General features: G+C 41.0%; 1 protein-coding gene across 6 annotated transcripts in view; it reads right to left on the reverse strand.

The window, feature by feature from the left end:
- Nucleotides 1-2,493: 2,493 nt before the first annotated feature.
- usp2a (ubiquitin specific peptidase 2a) overlaps nucleotides 2,494-23,425 on the reverse strand; it is a 40,468-nt gene continuing 19,536 nt past the window's right edge. For 3 of the 6 annotated variants that reach the window (XM_041045731.1, XM_041045730.1, XM_041045732.1), the window contains exons 4-14: nucleotides 9,433-9,483; nucleotides 8,560-8,683; nucleotides 8,141-8,252; nucleotides 7,863-7,973; nucleotides 7,159-7,223; nucleotides 6,805-6,908; nucleotides 6,400-6,480; nucleotides 5,974-6,052; nucleotides 5,386-5,490; nucleotides 5,108-5,228; nucleotides 2,494-3,726 (exon numbers count right to left, since the gene is read on the reverse strand). In XM_041045731.1, the coding sequence (XP_040901665.1) occupies nucleotides 3,642-3,726; nucleotides 5,108-5,228; nucleotides 5,386-5,490; nucleotides 5,974-6,052; nucleotides 6,400-6,480; nucleotides 6,805-6,908; nucleotides 7,159-7,223; nucleotides 7,863-7,973; nucleotides 8,141-8,252; nucleotides 8,560-8,683; nucleotides 9,433-9,483 (1,038 nt within the window). In that variant the 3' untranslated portion in view covers nucleotides 2,494-3,641. Of the gene's footprint in view, nucleotides 3,727-5,107; nucleotides 5,229-5,385; nucleotides 5,491-5,973; nucleotides 6,053-6,399; nucleotides 6,481-6,804; nucleotides 6,909-7,158; nucleotides 7,224-7,862; nucleotides 7,974-8,140; nucleotides 8,253-8,559; nucleotides 8,684-9,432; nucleotides 9,484-21,414; nucleotides 21,931-23,425 lie in introns of those variants that run through there. The other 3 variants (XM_041045735.1, XM_041045734.1, XM_041045733.1) reach the window with 3 other exon arrangements.

Here is a 23,425-nt window from a genome sequence, read left to right on the forward strand (position 1 = left end):
TATTTACTTCCTACTGGTCCAGTCTTGTCTTGTGGAACTGAATAAATCAACATGTAGTCATTGCTGAGGCTGGGCCACGGCACGCAATTTGCTCTGTATCAGTTTCAAAGTTCACAACAGAGAAGTTCCTGAGAAGTAGCTCTGGTCAATAAAATGACCCAGACCAAACACACATTAACTGAGGATATAAAACAGAATGAAAGCAGGCACACAGCAGTAAATCTACAGTTGAAACTGATATTAAACTAAATCCAAATGGAAAAGTGAGGCTGTCTATTTTCCAGCCTTGATATCATCAGTGATATGCAATTTAAATTACTTTTAAAAGCAAGCAACTCTTTTTAAACAGATTTGGTGTATTTCATCATCTTACACATACATTTCTTGGTTCATTCATTAGCTAATGTTAGAAAAAGTTTAGACAGAAAGATTTTATTTTGTTTTTAACTGCAAATCTATTTATTAAATACATTTATTTATTAATAAGTTCCAAGAAGTTCCCTGTTGAGAAGACATAAACAATTTGGTTCTAATTTTAGTGACAATATGAACAGAGGTCAGTTCATTAAGTTCCAGTTAATCACCAGCTTGAGTCAGAGCAGGTCAGCTGAAAATGTAAATGTGTAAAAGTGTGTCCACTGTGTGTCCACTGTGTGTCCACTGACAGTCACGTAATTTGACATATATGAAGATCAGAGATTTTAAAAATACATAAATAACAAATAAACATTTACTTCAATTTAAACTGAGCTTTTCTTTCAAGGAAATCCATACAGAAAAACACAGACACATTAAACAAAACATTAATATTCCTGTGTAGCAGACATTACTGACTGGGTCAGCTGACTTTATAACTACTACCTGCATGTGCTAGTGTTGTACTATGGTTTGGTATTTATCATTACACTGTAATTTCCACTTGTGCCAGCAGTGGTCGCCGTTCAGCAAAAGGTACATGGACAAGCTTTAAAATATTCACATCTTGTTTGTTCTAATTTGAGTTAGAAACATAACCAGAGTTCAGGTTGTGATTGGTGTTAAACTCACACTAAAGTTGTGACTCTGGGTGTGCATGTTGGCCTCAGCGGGATCGCTGCAGAGCGCACAGTACAAACAAGAATAACAAGTGTAGAAGTAGAATATTAACTGAGAACTGATAAAGAGCCTTGTTCTGCATTTTAAGGTCAAACACTGTTTTCAGTTTTGCAGATTACTTCACCAATAAAACATCATATCATCAGAGCGTCAGTCTGATGATATGACGGATGTTCCTCCCTGAACAACAACTAATCCATGTTGAGATGGCGTGTTACTGGATGGACAGTGGATCTGGTTCCATGTGTATCATTTGTATTTGAGATGACTGACCACATGGATCCTTCCCACTGTGATGTGGAAGCCTCCAGAGCGTCAGCCTATACAACTATTCCTGACCCTGGACCTTTTCGTTGCATCAAACCACACTGTGGGGGCCGCACAGCTCGGACCACAGAAATAGGCCATGTACGGATAATGGAGCAGCAGGAAGTAGGCCATGCTGCTGCACCTCCATAACCATTATGGAGCGATTCCATCAAATGAAGGCGGTATGTGTCTCTGCGGTGTTAAGCTGATAAGAGAGCTGTTTGAGGCTGAGCTGTCAGAACGCGAGATGAATTATATGACTAAAGTGTGATTTTACCGTGTGCTGAAGTTCAGTTTCATAACAACGTAAATCATCCTTTTTTTCCCCCAATCAGCTTAAGATTCAATTTTCTGCCAAAGTCAGATGAACTTTGGTTATTTCACATAAGAGATTTCTATATTTGTGTTTTCCTCTCTGCTCTTCTCGCTGGTTTGAAGAGGAGGGACTCAGTTAGAGAGAAGTGGCATCACATACTACACCAGTCAACATCTGGACTGGAATCGGAGGGCAGTAGTTTGCTCAGTCATTCAGATCTATTCAACAGATATTTTCTTGAAATCAAAATATGAATATGAACCTATAAAAGAAAGTTGGGGCTTTTTTAATAATACATAAAAAGTAATGTTCAAAATGGAAACAGCTGGATCTAAAAATATCCTGATGCTTAGATCAAGTTCTAAAAACTATAGATTGACAAAAAGACATTACATGAATCAGCTGTTTTCAGCTGTTGCTGTCATTGCTCATCTGCTATTCCTCACCTGTCCACTAGTCTCCACTGTAGCTTCCCCCTCGAACTCTGTTAGCGACCATGTCTGAGCTACACCTGACCGCACCACAGTGCTGATCCTCCGTCATAAAGGTTGAGCCAAAAAAGACAGACTCGAAGTAAAACCACTGTTTGTTGACTTTATTCATATATATATATATATATTTATATACTCATGTGTTTGACTGCCACTGTTAAAAAGTGTGACTCATCACATTATCACCTGTAAGCATAAATAATAACTTTTTTTTCTCTCTTGAAACCTGGTAAATAAACCAACTGAAAACAGTTATGGGTCATTTTCAGCACCATTGAATAGTACATTCTCTATATTGCATCAGAATATAAAAATATACAGATATAGTGTTTTTTTTTTTCTTCTTTAAAACATTCTTTCCGTGTTGTTCAATGGCATGAAACAAGAGAGGAAGAAAAGACCTCATACTGACAATGAGGATTGTTACCGTTATTATCGTCTATTTCAATAACCCTTAGCAGGTCCGCACTGGACTGTCCGCTCATCCGTTCACAGCACTTTTAAAACATCAGTAGCAGCCACACGTGGGAGAAACAAATTAAATAAAACACAAGTTAGAGGGCTGTCCTCCGAAACATGTACCGCTCACAGTGCCACTGGCCTCCCAACCACTTTAAGAGAAAGAAAGAGAGTGAAGGAGATGCTAACAGAGACATGGGAGTGTGGTGGTGCAGTGGAAGGGAGAGCCATGAAAACCAAGCAGGCCGGTGGGCTGTGAGCTCTTCGTAACCATGACCGGTTCTGTTACACTCGAAGCACGGTTTATTCACAGTCCAAAGTGGTGGGGATGATAATGATTCTCATGGTGCTGGGGCAGTAACAACCCCCCCAAAAAAAAACAAAAAACATAAAAACGACATAAAATCAAAGCAGAAAACAGTCAAAAAAAAAATGAAAGAAGTCAGTTTTAATGGTTTGAGGCAAACGAGAAGATCAAGACTTGAAGAAAAAGAAGCGAAGGCGCAGTCAGGAGAGTTCGGTTTGCAGTGCATAGAGAGGGACTTCTGAGATGGACACGGATTCACCGGCTGGTCGGTCAGATGGGATTATTGCCCTGCGTCAACCTCGCACACTTACACGCACCAACACGCACACACACGCACACACAGACACAGTAAACACACACCTCCACCCAGAATGAGCAGGACACAAGAGTAAAGACAGAGAGAGAAAGAAAGCAGGGCTGGTTGATCAGGTTCCTGTGGTTTCCAGAGTCTTTCCCTCTCCAGCTCTCTCTGTGCAGAGAAGCAGCCTCCAGACTGGTAGAGGTGTGTGCCTTCGTGTGTGTGTGTGTGTGTGTGTAAGATATATGTCCAAATACAAGTCCAAAACAGGCCCGGCTCCACCAACACTCTTGCTTTCCACCCATCCATCCATCCGTCCGTCCATCAGTCAGAGTGGTGCTGCAGGCCGTCGTCCTCCAGGAGGCTTCACATCCGTGAGGAAGAAGCCAGCTCGTAGAACAACACGTAGGCGTCACTGCTGCGCACTTGGCTGGAGGACATTGGCGTTACTCTGGAAAGACAGAGACAGAGAGTGGAGACAGGTTACATAGTGAGAAACAGAGGAGTTATGGTGAAGACAGAGCTGCTCATCATTTCACCCTGAAAAAAAAACTAACCGTAACCCGTCTATAGAGAGAAAATCCAAACTACGTACATAAACTACACATATAAACCATGAGCTTCTTTTCCTCATTTTTCACTGTCCTTACCTGCAGACTGATGGTGGTCGCTGCATGTTTTGACCAGGCATGTCAAATATTGTGTGATATTTTTAAATCCATGTATATGAATTCTGTATATCAGCTACATGCTAATCATCATAGTACATTATTTTAGAAGTTAATATACCAAACACTGTATATTAAGAGGAACTGTGAGTCACTGAACTTGGTTAACATATGTAGTGTTATATGCTGCTTCTCACTTTTCCCGTGTGAACACTCTTCATGCTCAAAACCCTGTTAAAGTTAGCATGTAATATGGACTTAGGGTACAGTTCTTCATTTAGCTGGGGGCTACAACTGAGCCCCATTCTTAGCCTTTCTATACACGTGTTTACATTTCTGTGAATCTGCACCATGTCAGCCAGAAGCTACTGGCTGTTTGCTCTTTAACCGTGGATGTACAGAGCAAACAGGGACTTCTTCACTACCTTGTTAGTGAAGAAAAAGTATATTTAGTGATTATTAGGCAGGAGATAAGGCTATAAATGCAATTATTTCCAGGTTTCCAGATTTATGGAGCTTTAATGGACAGCCATGACACTGATGTTACCTGGAAAGAGTAAATGAGGCTGAACCCAGCAGTTTTTCATCTTTTCAACCACAGTGTGTTCATGGAACTGCTGATGGGATCAGCTTACTGACATGAGACCATATTATGATGTAGTCAAAGATTCATTATGAATGATTTATCTCCTGTATATGTAACTAATATGCAATTAATAAGAGACTGAACTCAGAAATAAATATTTGTCTTAGCTCAACCTTTCTAACAATCCTGCTGATGAGAAGTAACGCTGGAATTAAATTTGAGGAGGTTTCATTTAATTGTTTACACTCTGTGTTTGTTGGGTTTGCATGAACAGCTGCCTCACAGAAACATTTGGTGATATATGTTTAATGTTTCTATGACACCACTTTGTAATAAACTGTATTGCTGTATAATTTATAACATTTCCAATGAGAGGCTCTGCTACAGAGCTGTGTCTGACGGCAGCTGATCCAGCTCCGGAGCCAGAGGGTGGAGATGAAACTCAAAGTTAATCACTTTTCAAATCTGTAGTACAGTTTTGTGTAGGGTTCTTTTTTCTTTTTGCATCTGGTCATCATGAAGTAAACTGCATTAATAAACTCTGATGTCTTCTTGATTGACGCAGCGCTCAGACCTACCTGGAGTCATTAAAGGTGTACCATTCTCCCGAGTTGGGATTGCGACAGTAAGCTGTGTAATGACCGCCCATAGTGGTGCCTGAGTGGTTGGACACTGCATACAGGTTGTACACTGCATTTACTGCAACAGAGCAGAAACAAACATTAAGATGTAACCCCGTGATTACTGGTTCTTTAATTCCAACATTTAACCTTCTACATGTAAAACAAATAAACAACATAAATATATACGTAGTCCTGTTAAATACAAACAGACCTGTATGTTAGAATCTACTTACTGCTGTTTTCAGAGGCAAACTCCCGCAGGTCAAGATCCTTCATGGGGAAGTTAACAAAGGTGGACAGTTTGCTGGTTCTTCGTGCTTCAGAGAAGCGTTTCAGGTCTGGACAGGAGGCGGAGTCAAGGACCAACTGCTCTATACGGTGCACAGCTTTCAATGCATTAAGCCAACATTTTGCACAGTTGTGTACAAGTTTTCTCACTGGGAATCAGGGCCTTTCAATAATTACTCAAAGAACCTTTACATAGTCAAAGCAGCAGGTGTAAGGAGCCACACATACAAGAGAATCCCTTTTATTCTATACGGACGTTTATGTCAGGTCACACTTCTCTCTGATTATTCATGGAGCTGATGTATAATCCAACAGACAGTAATTCAGAATAATAATGCTCTGCCAAGTCTCATAGTTATTCCTGAATGTCAGTCAGCTACTGTATACTACAATATCTACAATCCACACACACACACACACACACACACTATCCATTTCACACAGACAATAACTGCTCTCCCAGATATGGTCTCACTGCAAATGCATGATATACTGCATCACTGTCAGCCATCAATGTCCAGAGGAAAGGATACGCAGCACTAAGATCTTGGGGAACTTCTGTATTGTGAACTTCTTCGTGCATCTCCTCCGGGCTTTACACCTGTAGCATGTCTGCAGACAGGAAACAAAGAGGTGGTTCAGTCTCTGTTTACAAGGAGCTAGTGAGCAGGCTACATCTACTGAAATGACTTGTATATAATTGTAGATTTCCTCTGAGACTCTGTAAAACACACATGTAAACAATGCATATTAACAAACTGAACAGGCAGAATAAGAAAAACGACAGCAAGAAATTTACTAAGGAAAATACAACAGATGAAGTTATTAAGTCTCACTCATAGTAACTTAAGAGAAGATATGAAAAGACTGTCATCTGTCCTATTTCTCCAAACAACAGAAGGTTAAACTGACTCTGAGGAAGAATCATCCCTCAGCTGGCTCTCGCTCTGGATACCTACCGGCTTCTCGTCCCCATCGAGGACGTCTTCTTTGGTGAAGAGCCGCATGCAGTCCATCAGACTCACCTCACCGTGGCCCTTCTGAACACAAACATAGATGCATTCACATTAGCATGCACACAACACGCACACACACACACACACAGACACACACAAAGCAAAGCACAAAAAGAGACAGGGAGGAAACCAAAAGCTGGAGTTAGGGGCTGTGGACAGATATTCATAAACACAGAAATGTCATGTTCAAATCATCGTGAGAAAGCAAAGAAACCAACCACACAAACAGCAAGTCACCTGTGTACCACTGACTGTGCTGACATTTGTGTCTGCTGACCTTCTGAACCGTATTATGTAAGGGTGACCAACTCGTCTATGTCACACCTGTGTGTGTGTGTGTTTCCTAACCTTGGCGATAGGCAGAGAGAGATCCCAGAAGGGGTCGAAGACCGTGGAGCAGAAACCACAGTGGCTGCAGGTCAGAGAGCTCTTCAGCTGACCGACAAACAGGTCTGGAAAAGCAGGAAAAACATGACATCAAATAACAACAGGGTTATCTTTAGCAAACCTGCCTCCAGCCTGTTCAGTCCAAACCAGACAATAGTTTGATCTATAAAGCAAACAAAAGTTTACAAAACTGGACTGCAGACTAAAACTTTCAAGACTGATTAAACAAAAAGGTTTTTTTTTTTTTAAATAAGATTTCAGGGCAGGGAAATAAAAAAAATCAAGCACCTAGATTTTGAAGCATGTTCTACTCACCCACTATCTTACTGTCTTCTCTCTCCAGGTATTTACTCCACATCTTCTTCCCTTTCTCTTCATCCCTGAACATGGAGCACAGACCAAACATTAAACTGTATAGTTTTTCTTATTAAATACAGTACAGAGTGATTGAGAGAATGACTAATCCAGAGGAAGGCATACTGATGATAACACTCAGCTGTTCCGATGCAGCAAAAGGGCTGACAATGTAATGGATTATAGACCTGACCCACTTCATTCTAAACATCTAGGTGACAGAATGGAGTATTAGGGGGTTAAAAAGAGAGACACAGTGTCTACCCTGAAACACATCATTGTTTTTTCTACATTGTTTTTCAGTATTTTGGCAGAGTGGACCTGATTTGAGGGTAATGCTGAAATTTGCAGAGATTAACTCTGACCCTTAAACAAGCTGCTGTTAGATAACTGATAATTATATCCAAGAAGAACTGGAGCATTAAGCTGATCTGGACCCCAGAGACACAACAACTCAACACAGGACGTGAAACTGTCTCACGCAGCCTTACATTAAAGCTTAATGATGAAGCTTTAATGATTCATGTTGAGTTTAGGCCCTGATTACGTACTCCATACCATTCCAGAATATTTCATATGGAAAAAGCCCCAATATAGAGAGATATGTCAGGTCTACATCTCCTGGACACTGTTCTTTTACACACACACATACACAGAATACTTACGGCAAGTGGTCAAAGTCCTCCACGGTGCCTCTCGGCCTGACAGTGACCCTGTTGACCTCGTTGTGCAGCCCGTCCAGGAGGAAACGCAGGAACTCCTGAGCGTCCTGTTGGCTGCAGGACACACAGTCAGTCAGTCAGAACTAAAAATATCAGCCATTATAACAGTATTCTGACTTCTTTCTGGTCTTGCAGTCCTATTCTTCTCGGACAGTTCTCAGGCAAAAGCACAAAAAGAGAGAGCATTTCTAACACTCAGAGAAGAGAGAAACAAAACTTACTTGTAGCCCACAAATCTGGGAGCGTATCTCTGGATCTGAGTTTTGAATTCAGACGGGCTGACTGCCTCACTGCTGGATGACGTCCACATGGTCTGGATCAGCTTGACAAATTCTATCAACAGAAACACTTAAGTCACTCGCACGCTGAGACACAAATTGCACTCACTCTACAACTGTGACAAAGTATTCAGGTTTGCTGGTGAACTGAAGGTGCACCCTCTCTTTCAAACCTAAAAGACGTAGAAAAAACACTCTCACTTTCTATCCAGACCTATAAAATAAAAAATAAAGTAGTGTTTTAAAGTTGTTTTCCCAAACGGCAGAGAAGCGAGATAGAGGGAATGAGTTGTGTTACTTGTGAGCAGCTGTGAGGAGTGTTTATTTTGGACTCTAGGGGGCCTGCGTAACACGTCTCTCACCTTCCATGAGGGCTGTGTTGGTGCGGCTGTTGTTGTTAAGGTCTCTGCGGTGCGAGTTGTGCAGGCAGTAGTCTCGCAGGCTGTGTGTGTTGCTGAGACACTGCAGGATACTGTTCATGAAACACTGCAAGGAAGAACACAACCAACACAAACAGTTTAATACCCTCACACATGAAATAACATCAGGTTCAATCTTCAGTCTCCCTCAGTCGACCCCATCCTCCAGTTTTTAAAAAACTGTGACCTGCAGTCATGTGTTAGCTATGCCTGTAAAACTTCTAAATCCTCCTGACAACAACAGGCCCACAGATTATATGACAGTTTGGCTATAAACATGTAATCATACATTCGTGATTACTGCATTTTTTATAATTGTGGTGCAACTGAATTTTGTTTGAAAATTAGCAAATTAATTTTTCAAGGCTTTCAAAGGCAAAGTGAAAGAGCCCATGTATAATTACTGGGTATGAAGAAATATCTCACACACACACACGGACATGTTGTCAGGGACTGCGCTGTGTGTGTGTATACACTGCTCCCATCACGTGTCCACATGAGACACGTGCAATTTGGTAAGTTCAAACCAGTCAGAGAGAGAGAGAGGACGAGTCCTCGTCGGTCCATAGTTCAGAGCTCTGATTAGGTTACTGTATACACACACTGACAGCCTGGTGCCTGGCAGATACTGCCCCACCACCACTCTTGTGTGGACTGCACCAGATAGCAACAAACAGCTGCCGGTCTCAGACTAACTGGATTGAGGGGGTCTAGTGTGAGCTTCCCCCTCCACTGTAAAGAATAAGACGTCACTACTGCAGAACTTTTGGTTCCAGACAGATGTAAACGTGTACTGTGTGTTGCTCCTGTACTTACAGTGTTTCCCAGGTTCTTTAGTCCCACCAGGCCTTGGGCACTCTTTGAATTCTGAAAGACAAAGGACGTAATATTCAGATGAAACTTAAAAGGCAAATTCAACTTATGATCTTCTTACATGACACCTAGATTTAGTTATTTAAATAAACCCAAGAATAAAGACGTCTTGTTGTACTGTAGTCTCCCACCATCACTTAGAGTGAAAGTGTTTAGACATCCAGAGCCTGCTTTTTGTTTCAGGAACCATGAGACATGTGAAAGAGGAATGGCCATTTCGCATTCTGCATATAAATCTTTTATAAAAGAGTGCTGCATTATGATGCAGTGAGTTTTTAACTTTAATCTCCTGTTGTCTCATCTCTGTGTTAATATGTGCGAATGATTTTACTACTTTTAGCCGTTTGCAGTGTTTTACCTTGAATTCATCAGTGAGTGATGACTAAAGCATATCTGAACTCAGCTGAAGGACATAAAGGTCCAAATAGCATCTCTGATGACAACTATTTGCTTGAATTGTTGTTTTTCTCACTCCCTTGGACACTTTGGTTGTATTTGGCCACTGAGACCTGATGGGAGCTACTGCTTTTTAGCTGTGGCTGAAGCCCTCGTAGCATTTTCCCCTTTAAAATCTTGTACACCAACAATCCTATGCACATAAATAGGCTCATGTATTGGACATTGGAAGGGATACTTTGAAAAGACTCTTTAAACACTTGAGAAAGCATGTTTTGTTTTTTCACAAAGATTCACCACCAGTGTTTGAAACCAAAGATAAATACTCATCACTGTGTTTTTCCAACTGAAAAAGCCAGGACTGTAATGTACATGGCCACCAGCTGTTTTTTAAACACTGCAGAAGTGTTGCAGGCTGGATTCGTGCTTAAATATTATCCCCCAGGAAGCTGGAGAATCAGCAAAACCAGAATATGTGCAGATCTGCAGATGAACGTGTTTGTCGTGTCCGTCTAGGAATGACTTTCCTGGTGAGCATTATCTTTAGAGAGGAACTTGTTTTTGTTATCTCGCAGTCAGTTCCTCTCCTGGTAATCACTCCCAGATGGCGTCTGATCAACAACAGCAGATAACACGGAATCACAGCACCTTAAGGATTTTCTGCACTGTAGCTTTTACTGTCGCAAAATTCTCGGTGCGAGGACGAACAAAACACACACATTTTAGCTCGGTGAAACACACAACAGATGGCAAAGCATATTATCATGATTTCAAATCTTAAAATGGTACAAAATGCTTTGCAGAACTTATGTCATCGCTTGCTGCGTTAAATTTCATTACATAAGTTGAGTGGTTATATAATTGAGCAGCTAGAGGAAGAAGTAACAAAGAACACGGGGGCGGATAAGGAACGCACTTGTGCCCTCGACTAAGAAGCAGAGGCAGCAGACAATTATGGTTTAGAAGATGCAAGCTATGCCAAGTTTCATTTCTTCTTCACATCATTCCTTCTACCACAATCACTGAACCAAATCCCTGCCCTCTCAAAGGACATGTCACACTGATAGTATTTACAGTTATTTTAAATAAATTGATAAAACAGGGGCAGAGAAACAGCCTGGTAATTTGAGCTTGTATTTTCTAGGCAGAGAGCGGCTCTGCAGGTCCAGCAGCTTAACACCAGTCACCTGATCTCACTGGCAGTTGTAATCTATCTTACCTACATGCTCCCTGTTACCCTCACCTGTAGTGAAGCTAGAGCACATTCTCTGAGAGTGGACCATGTCTCAGGACAACCACGAAAAACAGGCCAAATCCAAGGTGAGACCACACAAAAGCTGCAGTGATTTAACTGTTCACTGACTAAATCAAACAGAGCACGGAAAATAAGGAAAGGGGCCACGAAACTATACAAAAACTGGTGGTACAGTGATAATAATCGCTAGTTACTGTAGCATGAGATCAAATTTCAATCAAACAGAGAACCAGCAGCTCATACAGACTGAGCCCTGCGGTCAGCAGCCTCACCATTCCCTGGATGTGACCTGACATAGACTGCATACATTCATTTGCATACGTGAGTGACCACAGGCTCTACACTTGGCGATCTCTCTGAACCAAGGGAGTTGGCCTGTGTGATCACACCATTCAAAAAGGTGTCAGCAGTCTCAGAGGATGTATGTGAGTGAGCTGGGAAACGGCCTGAATCGTTGCAGTATCCTTAACCTTTAGCATCATTTCTATCTAAGCAGAAAGTTTTCTCTGAAGCAGCCATTAATTGTTGGACCTATAAAATGTCAAAAAGAAAAAGCCATCACATTTTTTTCAGAGCACAACTAGATTTTTTCAAATTGCGTGTTTGGACAACAAACAGTCCAAAACCTAAATTTACAGTGCTATAGAACAGAGAGCAGCCAAACCAATATTTCTTTTGTGTGAATCTGTTTTAGCCCCCTCCAGCTTCTGAGGGGAAATATCTGTCTCTTTATCGGCTAAATACTCTGTCTGCTGTTTGCTGCTGAGTACATGTCTGGCAGTAGGAAACCAGCTTCATGGGAGCCCTGAGACCGAAACCAAAACACTAAAACTGGGTCCCGAAAACCAAAGCAATGAACTGACAGATGCTAAAAAGCTTCGTAGGACTGAGGGGGAGAGCAGAGCTGGATGACAATTCTCTGTGGGTAGTGAGCAAATTGCACATTTGATCCACTGTTAATATTCAGCTTCAAACGTTTAATTGATTATTAAAATACTCTTCCTGTTAAGTACGTTTTCACTGTCATTTCAGCTCTGAACGGAGGCTTCAGTTGCAGTGCAGGTTTGGAGAAAGGACACCGAGTGTGGCGGCGATAATCAAAGTGAGCAATCCTGTCCTGAGCTCTGCCGTCGGCCCTCTGGAGGTTCGCATGATTGGAAGTGTGTTCGTCTGTTCATGAGTAACGTGAGCCTGCAGCTTATCTGGTTATGAGTACTGATACAGGAAGGGCTTTTTACTATTATATAAATAACCTCCGCCATCTGTCTCTAATTCAGGAGAAAGAGAGTACAGCATGTAGAGAGGAAAATCTACAGTTTAATTAGTTATGGCTTATCTAAATCCTCCTTTCTGTAAATTCCCCTGTTGTGAATGGAGCACTTAATTAGCCATGGACACGCAACATAAATACACACACACACACACACTGCAGCTTCGTTATGACTCTGTTATGACAGGATGCAGGACAAATCCTCTGTGGTCACCTCAGATTTTATTTCATAGCACACACACACACACAGCTTCTTCTCTGGAATGTGTATGTCAGACTTTGCTGCACTCTGCTGAGTAATACCACGGCTGCTCCCAAAAATAGCAGCTTCGCTTTTAATAACGCCTGCTTGTCCGCTCGCAATTGGCTGATCCCTTTGGCCGGCCTGGTGGACGTCATGATGATGAAACGACGTCTCTCCAGCTCTGTCTCCATGGCAACGCTACTCTCATTTTTTGCAGAATGGAAAGACATGGTGAGGACATGGTGACATCACAGTGACGAGGCTTAGCGTGGAGAGGTGGTGTGTGTGTGTGTGTGTGACTCAGTGTGTGAGAGAGTGGGGAGTGAGAGGAGCTGGCTGTGAATGACTTGGAGGAGATGTGACTTCTTAGAGCACAAAGATTTTTAGATTTAAGCTGAAACCAGCCAATATTTTGATCCGATCTTCTCTATTTTATCCCACATTAACAAAAAAGGTTGACTCAGTGCTTCAGCATTTTACTCAGCAGCATCTGGGGCATCATGGGACATTAAAGCTCTCCACTGAAAGCCACGCTGACATGATTTTTGGTGAGTTCCTTGTGGCAGAGTAAAGCAGCTTTTACAAACTGTAAATTTCAGTTATTTCACAAATGTGTGAGAAATAACAACATGAATTTATTATATTATATTATATAATATAATACAATATAATAATATATATTGTATTATAAATGTACAGATTTCTCTGTTATATCACCCTACTGCCTCCACTCATTTGACAGACACTGTGTAAAATTCCATGTAATCCAAGTCATTAAGTCTCAGTTTTTAAAGCAGTGTGTCAAACAGGATCCTTTAATGTATGTGTGTGACGATCCATGAATCACTGGCTCAAGCTATGATCTCAGTCTGTAGCATGACTATAATGACGGCTCACTGTGTTATGCAAATTCTGCTGGGATTCTTCCATATGAGCAGTTTAAACCAGCACAGAGCGTGTGTGTGGGATTAAAGTCATGTAATTACAGTAAAGCTAGACGGGCATAGTACTTTCAGCCTATAAAATGGCAGAAAACAAATGCAGTGACAGAGTGTGTCGAGGCGCATTATTCCAGAAATTGAAGTAAGAAGTTTAAGCTCCTGGACGTTCAGTTTAAAGTTCGTTTCGCAATCATGTGACGATTTAAAGGTCAGTTTCTTATCTCAGCAATGGGGTCATGAATATAATATTTTCTTCCACAGTTAGAACAGTTTGAGCTACGATAAATTCTCACATAAAAGCCAGTATTTAAATGCCAGGCAGCTGACAAGGCCGGCACAAACAAATAAAGCCCCCCAAGTAATTCCATCAGTAGAACAACTGTTTTTTTTTTTTAACAGAAATAATGACTTCATATTCTCACGTTAAATGTCTGCCTGTTAAAAGGAGGCTGAAGGAAAATGATGGAGGGAGTGTTGAATTTCATTCATAGTAGCTTCACATCTGGAGGGTAAAGAGCAACACCTGACATTACTCTTGATTTACCAGTGGAATTAGTGCTGCAGCAGTGGACATTATACTGAATTTACTAAGACAAACAAACATGGAGGAGGTTTTGAGTTTGAGCCAACTGGGGAACAGGGGAAATGAGAAGTAAAAGCCTGTCTCTATTAAAAGCCTGTCCCACATATAGGCCACTGAGGTAAATACATTTTTCTATTTTTTCCCCCCAGTTTTTCTATTTGATAATTTACAGTATTTTACATGAGAAGTTCTTATCCGTGTAGTTTTTGTCTGTGCTCTATTCACTGCTTTGAAGTGGGCAGGGTCCTGCTGGAAAACACTGTTATACACCTGTGCACCAATCGTAATTTAGGAATCTGATGACACAAAACTAATAATAACGATAATTAACACCTAAAGATTTTTTTTTCCATTTTCTTTCCCTTTATTCGTTGTTTATTCATGAATATTTAATGTTACAGAAAAATATTAAAGGTTTGAAAAAAGGTTTTCATGGGCTTTAAAGGCAACACCACATAGTCAAATGTTTTTTTTCCATACACTTTTTCCGTAACAGTAACAAAACAAATTGAACTTGAACTTTTGACAGTTAAAGAAACAGCCTGTGACTTTCAAATCGCCTTAGCATTAAGTACCATCATAGTACCATCAGTTGACTATTGTGGCCATGGTGATAATGTTAGACAGAATATTTTGACTGAAGGTATCCCACGGTAGAGTAGAGCAGAGCAGGGAAGCAGCTACTGACTGATCATGAGCCAGTCGTGGATCAAAACAGCTATTTCATCTTCCACTCATTCATTTCTCTGGAGCATTTCACACTGTAATAACATGGTCTAACAATTACCTACCTCACTCCTTTACATAATACATTCATGAATCAGTCCATCTATCTAATTTATTTGGCAATAAATTAAACTAAAGCAGACAGGTTTCACTTAAGAGTCACTGCATGGAAGAAAAGGACTTTTGTTTCATAGAGGAAGTGAAGATGGGAAAATAAAGAGGGGGCAGGAGATAAATTAAACGCCAACAGTCACATGAGGGAACATACGTTCACTGTTCATATTCCCAGCTGTTCCATGTGAGCGGGCAGATACATACTGTACACAAAAGAGACAGCCCAGGGGGATAACTTCGTATAAATGCTCCATTCATAAATGTCAGAGCAAGCTCAGGCAACTAGCGAGCTACTTTTGAAACCCTACTCCTTTGAGGCTAAAAAGCATCGTGAACAGAGAGGCCACATTAAAAAGCATTCCAGAGGCCAGGTTGTACTGCTTCCTAAAGCCGGGAATAAGAGACAGCGGAAATGTCCCTTTGGCGTGTACCCAGCTTAGTGGAAGCAAAATCTGTCTATCCACTGTGCTCAGTTAATTCAGAGATGTGGGACGGCCGGCCTGAGGGATGGAGGGTGCTGTTGGAGCAGAGGACATGGGTAACAGCAAGGTGAGGAGGCTGGAAGGAATAAATAATCCCTGATTCTGGCTCGGCTTTCCAGGGTGACTTAAGAGGAAAACAGAGGAACACAAGAACAAACTAGGATAATAAAAAAGAAGATTTAAATTCTGTAATTTTGCTCCTGGGACAAATGTTCATCTCGCCACTCAATGAACTTTTGCCCACAGCAGAGAGATTAAACTGTCTAACACGCGATCTGTGTTTGCGTCAAGTATAATCTAAGGAATCCAGTGCAACAAATGCCTGACATGCTTTCATTTATTATCGGACATCAGCTGATATTGATCAACAATGTGATGACAAAAATGACTGGCTCTTAAGGCTACATCCTTGTCATGACTTTAAGGGAATAATGAACTAAGGGTTGAAGACAACCCCGTTCCAACACCATGTTTGTTGGAGCCATCACAACACTGTAACTAAAATTATTTCCCACCTGACAACAACACAACCATACATTTGATGGACTGAGTTCATGAGACATGTTCATGTTTTTGAAATGAAAACAATACATCCACAGGTTGTGTATTAACAGTGACACCTGCAACTCAGGAAAGTGGAAAAATCATTATCCATCACAGTTTTCAACAAGCAACTGTGTGAAAACTGAGATGAACATAATTTCATGTTGAGAAGATACCCTGTGGAGTTTTTGATCATTAGTAGTGCTATGAAGCAATGCTTGTATGAGCGGGTCTCTATATTGTTTCTGTTGCATGCCCGCGCGCACACACACGCACAATACACAGAACTTCATGAACCTCCCGCCAGCTTCATGCTATTGTGCTGATTGACAGTTGGCAGTAGTTAAGTGCAAGGAAACAGTGATGTGTGAAAAGGAAGGAAGAAGAAGGCTGCAAGTTGGCAAACATGTCTGTAAACTTTAATTGGATTCATTGCTGCTAAAAGCCAATGTGTGTGAATAATATTTCAGCCTGAATCCTATTATAAAACTACCTACACTGGCTGGTAAAAACTAAATGTATAGTGAACTTTGAGATGTGCTGGTTGCTAGGGTTACTGGCCAAAGAACGCTTCCTCCTGTTTGAACTGCAGTGCAGTTAACATTAGAAATAACCTTTCAAAGACAGACTACCTCAAACAGCCTACAGAACTGCATATGCTTGTTGCTTCCGCAGCTCCTTAGTAATCTAAACCTTGTAGAGACTGGAGATGGTGTGGGGAAAATAACAAGCTCAGAGCACAAGTGATACAGCCTAATGATATCCCAGAGGGTTGCTTAAGCCAAACTACAAACGAGTGCACAGGAGTATTCTGAAAACTTCTGTACAATCTGCTGCAAAGTTTATCAACTCTTCATAACAGTTTGGTCAAAGAAGTTGACAGTAGTTTTTAAACTTGCTGCTCCTTGGTAAGGTTAAATGTCCTGACTGCAGTACTGATATATTACTGATTTCTTTAAGTGACATTAGAAGTGGAGAATATGGGCAAAATCCTCTACCATGGTGTGTGCAATATTATACCACAACATCTATATATAGTGTAATATAGTACATTTTTGGAAAATCTATTTGTAAACTAATTATGGATAAAACAACTAGCTAATAATGTCTCTGTTTCGATAATCAAATAAACACCTAACACAGCAATGCAAGCATCATTAAAATAAACCTAATATTTCCATGTAGCAGTCCTGCTCATTGATTTACAGCATGGCCCACTGTGACCTAATACACACAGATATTAAAGAGATAGCTCAGATGCTATAAATAATATGACAAACTCTCAGATGGTTGACTCACACTCAGCTGGCAATTTATTAGATTCACTGAGCTAAAACTAATGCAGTCTAATATAAGAGTCCTGCAATAAATCCTCCCATCATGAAGTTTTTAATGAAACAGTTATAGAGAGGTGCTGATTCACCTGTATGATCATTTGGGAAGATGTAGTTTGTGCTGCTGTTGAACTGCATTGCACCGTGCAGGGAGGTGTTTCTCTTATTTAGCCTACCACTATTGATATAAATGGAGCGAGTGTATTCATACTGTCTCAAAGTATTCACTATATATATCACTTAAATGACATAATTAAATTTACAGAATTATTGTGGGAGTCCTCTGAGGCAACTTTTAGACCACCACGGGATACTAAAACACTGCTGTGAAACAGAGAGTAATAAAAACACAATATTCCTGCATAGCAATGAGAGAACCAAATGCTAAATCAAAATCAATGTGGATGACTAATATCTAATTGCAGTATTGGCAATGCTGTAATAACATGCTGCCTCACACCAAAGCAATAACAAGTGCCACTTTCCCCCCTCTGCTCTGCCTGTGTCTCTGGGGCTGTAAACTAAACTTCACACTACCAGCAGCAGGATGCCTGGGTCCACCTGGCAGTGCAGAATGCCAACTGCTGATTGGCTGGCAAAGCAGCGTGAGAGAGAGCTGCAGAACAGTCTGTTCTGACCTGTCTCTCTGTTTGGCAGGCCATCATAAACAATCTCTCTCTCTCACTCCCTCACTCTCTCTGACTTACCTCTTTAGCTGCCTTTGCGTGAGTAAATGTGACACGTTTGTGTGTGACACGTTTGTGTGTGAGTGAACACTCAGTGTTGGCACTTGATCGAGAGAGAGAATCTATTTATTTCTCCCATCTATTGCACAGAGGGGTGAAATCAGCCATCAGAGCTCATTGAGCCAGTGTCCGGTGACGTGGAGCCACAGCTCATCTCTCTCGCACATGCTCACAAACACACACACACGCACACACACTTACATGCAAACAAGTAAACAGTGAGATCCTCTTACTGAGAAGAATGATTGTCTTTCTGAGAAATACAAATAAATATAGCCTATGAGCCTATGAACTGGCCCCTTGGTTGCATTTCCTTAGATCAAAGCCTGTGAGAAGACACTTTTCACACATTATCAGGGTTCTCAAGCTAAAATCCAACATTGTTTAGATAACAGCTAGAGTGCATGTGACCATAAAGCAATGCATCGGCTTCTTATATAACAGCCCTGTTCATCTTCACACATCTCAACTGGCAGGTATTTCTCTACCAGGAAAATAAAAAGACCCTCAGTGGCAGAAAAGCACAAGCTAACAGGCTTGTGTTTAGATTACACTGAAGCCTGGGCCCCTGGGCCTGTGTCTATTCCCTCCTTACCACACCGGATGATCACACCATAGGTCTTTATAAGTACACTGAGGACAACCAAATACTCCTGTGTAACAGGAGGAGTGCCTACGCCTCAGAATTTTATACTGTGGAAATACCACACACAATATCCTCATGACAGGTCTACGGTCAAGTTATTCCCACTGAAGTGAAACCCAGTGTGATACACTCAGACTGAAATGAACCCTCAAACACCACATGCTGACAATATTTGACTTTGGCTGAAAAATCAATAAGGATAGCATTACACCTCTGAGAAGAATGGCTTGGTAATGATAATAAATTACACATAGGATATACAATCATATATCATTACTTAAACATATCATGTTAATTTGTAGCAGCATAACTGTGTAGACTAATTGCACTGCAATGACAACATGATCATTTTTAAATGTAATTTTGCATACATCTGCCATACTGATATATACTAAAAATGGAAAAATATGTTTATTAATAATTTCAGTCATGTAGCTCAGCCTTCCAACTAATGTAACAGCCCAAAAACCCAAAGATATTCAACTGACACCGGCACAAAACAGAGAAAGGCAGCAAGTCCTTGAACTGGAAGCTGGAACCAATTTTGTTAAACAATGACTAATTGAGTATCAGAATTGAATCAGAATGAATTTTGATAAGCGGAGCTATCGTAGAGGACTAGTTGGAGAGCGGCGGCAGAAAGCAACCTTTAACCTCACAGCCATCAGCGCTGGTGTGCTGTGAGGCTGCTGTGCAGAAACAGGTGCAGGATCACAGATAACCACACACACACACACACACACACACACTCTCCCTCATACACTGTAGAATCATGCTAACAGTTGTACGCACATGCACACATGTTTCTCTCATGACAAATTTCTCTTGCACAAATTCACATTTGCACATACAGACAGAAAGACAGAGCATGTTTCCTTGGCATGCATGTGGTTGTCTGTAGAGAGAGAGAGGGGAGTATGAGAGAGATGATGATCAAGAGCAGACGGACAAGGACAGGACAGGACGAGCAGGTGGATGGTGACAACAAAACAGAAAGTGTGCCAAGCTTCCAGGCCCTGCCAGCAATAAAGTGTATTCTAATGTGATTTCTCATTACATAACAGAAGCTGGCACACAGCAGCTTGGGAACATACACACATATACAAAACACAGATTTAATAAAAAAAAAAAATGGCAGCAGCAAGGCGATCACAAAGTCATTCTTCTTCTTCTCATATCAGGACAAATACAGCTGGCATGTAGGCTTTTAAATCTCACTTTACCCAGCAATACATGTGGAATTAAAACCTCCATTTATCTTCACAAGGTGTGCACAGTAATGACAGCTTTAACGCATAGAATACATATATGAATTTAACTGAGTGTCTCTCATTGTCTGTAAGGCCACATGTTAAAGACTGGGTCCCATCAGTACACAGTTTAATACAATGGTTTGCTGCAATGAGTCATTTACTAGTTATGGGCAAATCACTGTCAACCACTTTTGGTTTTATTTGTGTAGTGAATATACTTGTCAGCACAAAACCTGCAGTAAAATCTGTCTCACCTTACTTTCTGGCTTCTGGTCAATGAGTTTTGTTTTTCTTTGTTTTTCAGAGTTTTAATGTCCTGTGTAAATCTCAGTTTTAGAGAGGCTTTTCCACACTGACAAAACAAAGTGATGAGGAAATCATTCTTTACCTTTAACCTTGCGAGATACTTAAACTTCAAAACTGTAAAATGTAAAACAATTTAAATCAACAGAAAACGTAAACAGTGACTTTCAGTAAAAAAGTATTGCCATAATTCCTTTGTCTAAAAGCAACACTGGCTTAAATGCCAACGGTTTTCTGTACATCATGTACTCTACATTTTTCTGTATGTGTGGCTGTCCCTATGAAAACAACAATAAGCAACACACATATCTTAGATATTTCAGTGCATAAAGAAAGCCATGTCAGAATGGGGTCTTTCTTTATTCATTTCCATCACAGGCCTACAGCGGGATACATAAGAGCAGTGTAGTAAGAGCAGCTGTAATGTATGAGGGGGATTAAACGGTGGTTATATAACCAGTGACCTGCCCGTGCAGGCCTACTGATCCTGGCACAGCGGAGTACAGCGGCTTAAGAGAGCGGCTTACCTCTGCAAATGACTCACTTCAACGTTAAACTGACATCATCTTTCACAAAATACATAAACATCTGCGTCCTCTATTTAATGGCAAAAAAACTCGTTTCTGCCAGCAAGGAACCGCAAATCTCCAACAAAATGTGTGAACCGTTGTCCCCGATTCACAGACATTAACCTCGCACATGAAATATAACCTGTCAAACAGGACGAAGTAAAGGTCTTTTAACGCAGCTCTTAATGTTTTTATTATTATTATTATTATTCCTACTGTACGCTCGCACTGCTTGTTACGACCCACCGCGGAGTATTTTGGTGACATGAGATAATGGATACCACACACGCACCAATTCCTGTGTAACTGATTACTGAACAAGTGCTGCTTGGTATATTATATATGCCTCGTTTCTTTAATCCCTGCTATTCACAACGCCTCTTGTAAATTGTAGCGCTCTGACAGAAAGTACTAATACAATCTATAAAGATTAAATTGCCTGATTTTTGAATGGAGTTTGGTGTTGCGCTCTCTCCGAAGCAGAGCGAGCTCAATGTAGCGGACACTGCCTCTTCCTTACCTTGGCTTGGTTTATCAGAAGCCCTACGAAAGTTGACACCAGCACCGACCCAGACATGCTGCCTTTTCTCCGCATCTCCTGCTTCAGAAACGGGAAAGCGGCGGCCGGCGGCTCCTCGGGTACGGTCACCGTGTAGGACTGTCGCATGCTCGGCATGCTGGCGGAGAACTGAAGCCGACTACCGGTGCGAGTTACTCAGACGACAGCCAAGGTTTCCTTGAGCGCTCCTGCTCTTTGGTTTCTGAGCCGCTTTCTGTTGCAGCGGGGCGAATTAGACGTTTCACTCCGTTTCTGATAGGCTCGTTGGCTGTTGTCACTCATTCATTCACATAACGGTACCAACCTCACAAATCACGCCGAACAGAAGACCTGTGGCTTTCCCTTTAAACGACTACTTACAGTATAATAACCCTACGGCGAGCGATAAACACAGGTGAAACGTTTAAAAAGCCCAACTAACTGCTGTATCATTCCACGCAGGTGTAAGCGACGCGCGTGTCCACTCAGTAGCAGTAGGTCTGTAAATGGCATTAAACGTATATTGTGCTCCCACTCCGTTTTACAGCACTGGAGATCCGCCCCCTTTGGCTCGGGTCAGAGTCGGCCTCCAACCAACGTCAGCGACAGCCTCCGGTCGTGCCGTCTACGTCAGAGTCCATCCCTCTCCACGCTGCTGTAACAGCCTGAAGGACTAATGCTGTGCTCCAAGGAGACTACTCATCTCCATAATGATAATGACACAAAACCAGCCTGTATCGTCCTGGCCGTGATCTATATGCCACAATATATACTCCATTAGATGCGATGTGTCATAAAAGCTAGATGACACACTGCAGAATAAACGTGACAGTAGGAGTGTGTGTTTAGGACAATCTGATTAGGTGGTTCTAAAGTTAGGACCTGCAGTCCTAAAAGGGGTCTTTAATGGGGTTTCTGTGATTCACCAGCAATGCAAAGACCTGCAAAGAACACGGGTTAGGAAGTAGTTTCACTCTGGCACAATAAGAGGATGATAATAAGAGGACAATCAGAGAAAAGAGAATTTAACAATTTTGTTAAATTTTTCTTCTCTCTCTCTCTTACACCAGAGAGAACAAAAGCCTGTAGTAATTCATTCTAAATAAACCTGACATGTAAATTTCATATTGCACAACAGGCAACACAGGAAATTGTAAAAAAAAATCTTATTAAATATGAACAATCATGGAGGTCTGCCTTTTTCTGTCTTATATATTTTTTTAATCTTAAACCTGCATTTACTGAATTATTGGTCACAGCTTGAACACAACACTGATATATTATCACCTCTTAAGTTAATATGAGAAACTTGTTAGAACACAGTTACTTATTTACACATCCAACAAATGCAGAGCAACATTAACATTCTTTAGAAAAATGTTTCCCAATATTCACTCTCCTTTTAGCTCTGTTCTGGCTTCTACTAACTCTACTATGTTCATCAGCTGGTTGCTAACTTTGTCTGTCTCCTGTGAGGTGCCAGGCAGGTAACACTACAGAAGGGTTTTTGGAGTTTTGGAGACACTGCAAAAATAATAACAACAACAACAACAACAACAACAACAACAATAATAATAATAATAATAATAATAATAATAATAATAATAATAATAATAATAATAATAAATAATAATAATAATAATAATAAAAATAATACCAGTAGCAACAACTAAAACCTAAGATGCATAATCAAGGTAGAAAGCAAAAACTTGTTTACTGGGCTCACCTTTCAGTATTTCAGAAACTCACGTCTCTTTCTCTAAATACCTTTTGTTCATTGCTAGAGCTGGAAGCAAGATTTTGGAAAACATGCAGGTGTTGCATCAGTGTTTTTCAATTCCATGGCCACCGTCTGATGATGCACAAAAGTGTGACTGAATCTGACTGAGCCAGAGGGACTTGGAAACGTGGTGTTACATCCGATTTAAGTAAACAAAGGTTATATTTCGACATTTTGGACAGCCTTAAATAGACCAGCTGTTTGTCGTGAGAA

This window comes from Toxotes jaculatrix, chromosome 9 (genome assembly GCF_017976425.1).
Source record: "Toxotes jaculatrix isolate fToxJac2 chromosome 9, fToxJac2.pri, whole genome shotgun sequence".
NCBI classification, from domain to species: domain Eukaryota; kingdom Metazoa; phylum Chordata; class Actinopteri; family Toxotidae; genus Toxotes; species Toxotes jaculatrix.